General features: G+C 37.9%; 1 protein-coding gene across 4 annotated transcripts in view; it reads right to left on the bottom strand.

Annotated features, from left to right (window-relative positions):
* Positions 1 to 3047: 3047 nt before the first annotated feature.
* Positions 3048 to 7820, bottom strand: part of PIK3R1 (phosphoinositide-3-kinase regulatory subunit 1) — a 60169-nt gene continuing 55396 nt past the window's right edge. For all 4 annotated transcript variants that reach the window (XM_036402786.2, XM_036402784.2, XM_036402785.2 and 1 more), the window contains one exon: positions 3048 to 7616. In XM_036402786.2, the coding sequence (XP_036258679.1) occupies positions 7427 to 7616 (190 nt within the window). In that variant the 3' untranslated portion in view covers positions 3048 to 7426. The remainder of the gene's footprint in view (positions 7617 to 7820) is intronic.

Here is a 7820-nt window from a genome sequence, read left to right as displayed (position 1 = left end):
GCCAATCCTTCATCTATTTCACCGGCAGGGTGGAAGGCAACTGGACGGTGCAGTCTGGCTGGGAGGTGCTTGCTCAGTCTGCAGTGAGAGGTGCAAAGCTGCTCCTCTCACCTTTGCTCCCAGGTCTGGCTCCAGTTCTGACACCTCGTGATTTGCATTCATCTTGTATTTCCACATCATGCTCTAGGAGGTCTCTACTCCCATTCAGCCATACAGCAAGCAAGCTATTAAGAGTTGCTATACCTCTTAGATAGGTAAAGCTTACTGCTCATTGCTGTGAGTGCAGTGGCAGGCACGAGGGCCCATGAAAGCCATCACCTGTATGAACCACTGCCATGGGTACTGTGCAGGCAGGGGTAATGGGTGACCCTGTCACACAAACAAGACACACAATTCCTGCAGAATTGACTCCAAACATTGACTCTCAGTGTGTCTTTTTCACCTAACACCCCATGGATGACTGCTGGAGAACTTCCACCAATTACAACATGAACATGATGTGAAAATTAAATAATTTCACGAAATTGTGAAAATTATGAATCCAGCAATATTTGTTTTATACCAAGCACAAGATTTGGGGGGAAAAAGTAAACCATGTAGAAAGCAAACATTTATAGAGGATTAAACGCTCTCAGGTATGAATTCATTATCTTTCTTCTCAGGCTATGGACTTCTAATGAGTTAGGAATTCCAGAGACAGACAGTGAAATCATCATCTGAATTAACTATATTCATGTCCAATTTTGTCAATATTTTTTGTTCACAGACCTGAGAATGGTAGGCTTTAGATCCTTTTATATGCTCCCTGTTAAATTTTAGTCCTGTAAATATTTGCACATTTAAATCAGTCACCCTAAACACCTCCATTTTTAGTATGCAAAGGTAATTTCTTCGTAGAGGACAGAATGGCACAAGTGGTGTCCTTGAAATGCCGTTCTGGCAGAAAACAAGCCCTGGAATACCCATGGATAAAAGCCCTTTTTTTTGAAGAAGGGCATTTCCGGTTATCTCATTGCTTGATCAGAGGTCAAAAGGCTTGTCCCTGCAAAGATTATCCAAAGTTTAAATAGTGGCTGATCAATTAATATCCGTTTATCTAGAAGGTCCCAACAGAATTTTTCTTTTTGATGGTCTATATATTTGAGGACATAGGTACTCAAGGGGATTAAAAGAGACACCAGAACCACGTGGTGTTCCCAGAGTTCCTGCTTTTGGTGTACCAGAGGCAGTAGGGAAGCCTGATGCCTCTTGCACAGCCCACATCTGTCTGGAAGCATGTCTGACCTCCCTCCCCCGCAAGCTGTTCTGCAGGGAAAGCAAAACCATTTATTTTTAGCTTTCTTTCCAGTCAGGGATGCTGGCAAGTCCCTGCTGTTTGCTATTCCCTCAGTTTGCACCCTCTAAATGAGGGAATGGGGCCCCTGTGGTAAATGTTAGATGTATCCTAATGGCAATCACTTCAGGAAAGTCCATAAGAACAAGAGCAGCTCTTCCCCCGTGACAGCTGGGAGGGCCATGATGAGCAGCAATAGGTGGCCCAGGCCTTCAGAGGAACTGCTCTCCTTGCCCCTGCCCTTTTGTGCCCAGCTGCAGCCCTGGGAGTACCTGTTGGTCCGTGCAGAGCCACAGAAACAGCAACAGTGAGTTTAAAAACCTCCCTCCCCTTTTTGGCTTCATGGCTCAAATAAAGAGATTTGTGTGAAGTTACTCACACACAACTTTGCACGAGTCAAGCAACTTTGGGAGAGAAAGTCCCAGCCCATGAGCATTCCCAAGCCTTTAAAAATATCACACCCATTTGTATCTGCACAAAAATAGATTTAAGCAGTTTTTTTATGATTCTGTGACCATCAAAGTTTAGCAAGAAAGCAGAGGGAAAATAGGGGGGCATTTGTCTGCAGACAGTAAAAATAGAATGGCATTTTTGCAAATTACTTTTCTAGTCTGTCAAGTGATTTCTATACAATGTATGATACTGGCAGGAAATCTGCCAGTCCATAGATTTTTCTGGATTATGATCCATCAGTCTTAATTTCTCTCCAATAGATGATGATAGATAACACATGATTCACCACTTACCTCACCTTATTTTTCAGTGATGACTCTGTGGCTGCAGAACCCAACATTGGTTCAGGGGGCAGGAGAGAGATAAACTCAGTGTCAGTATAAAAGTGTCAGTCTTCTGAGAAAAACTGCAACAGATGCAAGTGCTGGAGGTCTAGCCCCTCTTGCTATTAAGCAGGCTAAAAATACAGTAATAGCTCTTAGTCTAAATTTCTTGTAAGAATCTCTAAGGGCCAGTGACAATGTTGTGGTTGTTAAAAATTGTTCAAGTTGGGGCTGAATATCTCAGTCAAGGGTATTTCCACATTAGTGTGAGCAATATGTAAGCAAAGTTTAGAACGGAAACCTTGGACAGAATGGGAAGAGGAATCTCTTTTTTCTTCCAGAATAGCTGGCTGACTTCCCTGGAGGACCTCTCTCAGGGCAAGATATGAATGAACTCAAAGAAGTCAGATACCATATACCAATAATGAGGGGAAGCAGACAATATTCACAATTGCCCTTACCCAATCCCCTCCCCCCATACTTCCTCCCTCTTCTCCACTCTTGTGTTGAGTTTCACAATTAGATGCAGACAGGAAGCTGGTAAATTACTTTCAATTACAAATGCTGACAGGCCGGCTTCATGGAAATCAGTGACAAAACTCACACTTTTCAGAAGAACCATAACTTTATCTGCACTGCAAGAGGCAGATCACAGATCATGAGTATTGTACTGTTTTTGCAATAGTATGAGATGAGCAAAAGTGTCATTTTGTCACTGTTTGACAAGAGAATATTTTGGAGCTACTCAACTACCTCATTCAGTTCAAGACACAAAATGGCTCTGAGTCAGCTGAAATGATTTGCTCCCTAGTTCCTCTAATAATAAGAGCATTTGGGTATCATTTTCAAAGAAGGCCACATATTGACAGGAGGAGTTAGGCAAATAGATAGCTGGTAAATAGATAGCACAGTCGTTATTGAAGCCCCAACAAATGAACTGCAGTTTCAAAACAATCTTTATTCTGCTTGAAGACTTATTACATTTTTAAAGCAACTCAAAAACAAGACACAGCTCCATCAATTCTACAGCTTGAACAAAATTTTAAGGAGGCATGTTTTCACTGTTGCCTTGTAAAGGCAATTTACAATCTGCTTTACTCTCCACCTCCTCAACGACAATTTTAAAACAAAGCAATCTTAATGTTTTAAAGACATGTAACAGAACAGAGCTTTATTTTCAAAAAACAAGAATAAAAAAAAAAAATAGCAGCATCTTGGGCAGCTAATGCAATCTCATCAGGACAAGTGCAATGTAACCTTACCAACTCCTACAGTTTAGTCTCAGCTGCAGTAAACAGAACATGACTCTACATAAAATGTTGCACTTTGTAACCTTGTCCCATGGGAGGCATTATGCTTTGAGCTGCCCATTTCTAAAGTGATCCTGAAAAAAACCAGTATCAGGATTCACTTTCCCAACTTAATACCATGCATAGCAAAAGCACTGTGTGAAAATCGGCAGTTTTCCCCATTAGAAGCATCTGAATGTTTTCCCAAGCATTATTATTTCATTGCCAATTACAAGACAAAGCCATTTTTTCACTACAGAACAGTTGACACCAAATAGAAAATCTGAAGATTTGGTTTTACAGATTGCTTGACAAGATAACGGAACCATACAGACAAGCTTTTTTTTTTTTTTTTTTTTTAAAGAAACTATCCAACAACACAGAAACTCAGTTTTCTAACTGTATCTGGAAACATGCTGCACCCACAAAGGTCTAGTGTGCATGTGTGTGTCTTTAAACAAACTTAATGATATCGCTTACTAAATTCAGCAAAATGATCATGTTCTGTGAAAATGCATCTATATTGGGAACTGTTCATACATAAACACAGCAAGTGTGTATGAGTATGCACAGATATGCATCCCCAACCTGCAAATTCATATTTCAGCTGAATTAAATCAGAAACTCTTAATTTTGCCTGTGAGTTTTGGTTCTCTTTGCAATGTCTCATGCCTTTCAAAGGCCTTGTGAAAGAGATGCTGCAGTGCAGCATAACTCAGGGACTTAAAATAAAACGAAAAGTTATGCAAATCAAAAAAAGAAAAAAAAAGTAACAGAGTTAAGCCCATCCGTTGATTATATTCGATGAAAAAATCTTTGCATCAATAGAAATACAGAAAAACACTGTGTTTCTTTAGTTATATCCCCATGCTTTTTTTTTCTGTATATAGCAGTCTAAGATCAGATCAAAACTGGAGTGAACAATATGGTACATTAAAGACAAACAACTCTGCAGTGAATAGGGCCTTTGGCAGGACTTAGCTCTGTGCATTAAGGAGGGAGAGAAATGCAGAGGCCACACAATATGTAAGTACCAAAGAAAACCCACTCATGCCAATTTGAGGGCGTAAATGATCCCTGCAAATTGCACAGACCCTGTGTAGGCAGAACATCCCCTTAAGAAGCCCTAAGCATTCATCATTACAACATAGGGCTTATTTCTCATTGTTGCTTGTGCAAGAAAAGCAAGTGTCAAATCTGCACACACACTATTTTTTTTCTGCTACAGCCACACACAAAGAGAAGTTGCACAGCACACAGGAATGAATTATATTCCATACTGGGCTGGGCATGCTAAGGATATGGCCCACTGACATAGCAGGGGTTTTCTTAAAATGAGGAAAATTAGATCCAAATGCTTTAACTATGATAAAATTTCTTGACAAATGCTACGTGAAACATCAATTCAGATTACATATATTTTGCCTACAGAGAAAAAATACGATTTTACTCTTAAAATATTTAACATTCAGAAATTAATATACGTCCGAAGAATATCTTGGATTGCTATAAGCGTTAAACTGCTGTATATTGAACTAATCTGTAACTTCAAGCCCAGTAGTATAACTGGCATGCTAGAGTAATTGGTGGTGTTTTTTGTAGTATAAACCAGTTATTTGTATAACAGATTCACATGGTCCTACAGGCCTGAAAAAAGTGTGGAATGAGAAAGAGAAGGCATGAAGGCTAAACTTCTATTCAGGAAAAATATTCAGAATAATTTTCTAAGTGATGACTATCGTGAAACAATATTTGTTGGGTCTTGTTTCCTGATACAAATAAGAAAATACAACTATAGGAAAGCTAAGACAACCCACCAAAAAAAATAGACTACAAAGTCAAAGTAAAATTAAAAATCTTACAGCCTCAGAACTGAAGTAACAATGTAAAAATGAAAGGATAATATAAAGATTAGTGGAGACTGGTGAATTTCTTCTTATTATTTCCAATAGCTTATAAAGCATTGCGTACTTTGAAATAAAACACAAGGATCTCTAACCAGAGCTATTATGAGAGAACTTCACGGGTCTTGATCTTTTGATTGTGTGTGCAACTCTCTTTAATAGTAATAGACCTTATCTTTTGCATCTTGGGGGAAGAATAATTCATATGTTCACTTAGTCAAATCTTCTCCAAGATTTCTCTGAATGTCATTACTTTATTGATTTGCAATGTGTAAATTTCCTCAGTGGTCAGGACAATAAATAACCATTGCAAACCATTGACAGTGAACTATCTCAGGATTGTGGGTAACTCTGTTTTAGTGAGATTTATGTATTTGTTTCCCTTAACTGAACCATGATTTTGTAAGTCTCTGGTGCCCTAAAATTATCGAAGTGTTCACTTTGATACTGCCTCAGCCTATAGACTTTTGAAAATACATATCATAGCCTAATCATTTTAAAAAAAGATATTTTCCAGTCTTAATTAGTTCTATATTGTATCCAAATGTTCTCTGTAGAGGTGGAAGTTTTTTTTTCCACAATACTAATACAAAAAACAAACCTAGGCAACGGATTGGAGAAACTTCCTTCATGTGAAATGAAAATACCTTTACAGGCTGACAAAAATTCTGTCACAGGAGGTCAAGAAGTCATTTATTTACTGTGAAGGTGGATTCATTCTGAGATCCAAACTATCTACACTCTACACTGCAGTAGCAAAATATCCCCATTTATTTCTGCAGTCACTATCAAAGAAGGATACACTATTTTCCTTGTCTTCCATATACAAAGACAATCATGATAGAAGTCCAAAATGCTTCAAGAAGCAAATGTAGCATGGTACCGTATTCTAAAGATATCTCTGAAACAGTATTGTTGGACTCAGTGATATTTTGTAATGTTCATATAATTTTATTGAACTAAGCAGCTTTGAAGCTTATCAGGCACTGCCCAACAAAGTATTTAGTCAAAAAAAATTTATGAAGTTTTTCAACTTTGAGCTAGTAGCTCAATATTCTATACAATGAAAATTGTCAAATATTTCATAGTTTAAATTTTCAAGCCAACTCTTGCTGGCTCCCTGTACATTAAAACAAAACAAAACAAAGCAAAAGACAAAACAAAACAAAACAAACAAGAAAATTATTAACAAAAAGTAATCACCAGGAAGAATATCCTTAAGGAAAAGAAATTAAAAAAAGGAAGATGACAAAAAACCAAGAAAAACAAGCTTAATCTGTAGATATGCTTGAGAGAAGACTACAGCCTAAAGAAAATTCAGTATTGCATAGCATAGTCTAAAAATTCAGCTTTCAGCAAAGAGAAAAGGAAAAAACGAAGCAGTTTGGTATTGACAGTTTCCATCAATAACAGTTAGTCATCCAGCACTATGTACATTATTATACACTGTATGCCATTGAAAATCCTGTTTTCTTCAGTCTTAAATATATTCTAAAAACAGGATTTTTAATCATCTAAACAAAACACTTCCTGGCACTTTGCTATTACAATTACTCTGAGCAACATACTGTAACTGAAGTCCTTTTAAAGTGTCCCTTAGAAATGAAAGTGCCACTCTGCTACATATCATTCACCAGAAACCAAAATAGAACCACAATGCTGTATGTCTGGATCCACTGAGTGCAGCAACACCATTCCAAGTCAGATTATGACCACGAAATTCCAATAACTGAATGACACAAACCTCTTATACCTTGTGTCTGGATAATCCAATGTTCTAGCTGGTAAAGGTTCAGAAGTGGTCGTAAACAAGCACCATGCTTAAAGGCCTCTATGTCCCTGCAGGGAGATCAGGTTTGGATTTTTCTCTTGTGTTTTTCTTTTATAATTACAAAAAAAAAAAAAAAAAAGCACTTCAGATTACAAACATACATTTACAGCATAACACTGTGATGTCTCCCACTGCAGTTGTGAAGGAAATCTTAAGTTCCATCTGAAGACAAATAGCTTTGATACTACAAATTCTTGAGTAAAGCTGAAAGGAGCCTTTTCTCTCCAGAGGCCTCAACGTTGCCATATAATTTCTTTAAAAAAACCAACAAACAACCCAGAGTATCAGGATCTTCATCGCCTCTGCTGTGCATATACTGGGTAGGCTAGCGTGACATTGAGAGAGTCATTGTGCTGCACAAGTGACGTGTGTTGGTAATGTAGCACCAGTTCTTTGAGCGAGTTGTACAAGTTATATGGCTCTGCAAATCCATACCCAGTAGGTGTTTTGTTTATGACACAGTGCTTTACTTCACCATCCACCCTAAAAAAAAACAAAACAAAACCAAACAATTTTTAGTTTTTGAGTACAGTAAAATTAAGACAGAAAATAAGGTATTAGCAATACATCTTAAGATGCTAGTCAGTACATAGAATTCCTCTGTTTTGTGGTGGGATAATGGTAAAAACGTATGTTGAGTCCAAATTTGTGAATGTCATCCTAGCTTAGGGAGGAAGGAGATAGGCA

The sequence above is a fragment of the Molothrus ater genome, chromosome Z (assembly GCF_012460135.2).
Source record: "Molothrus ater isolate BHLD 08-10-18 breed brown headed cowbird chromosome Z, BPBGC_Mater_1.1, whole genome shotgun sequence".
Classification (NCBI taxonomy): Eukaryota; Metazoa; Chordata; class Aves; order Passeriformes; family Icteridae; genus Molothrus; species Molothrus ater.
The sequence above is the reverse complement of the archived record's forward strand: the minus strand, read 5'-3'. Positions and strand labels throughout refer to the sequence as shown.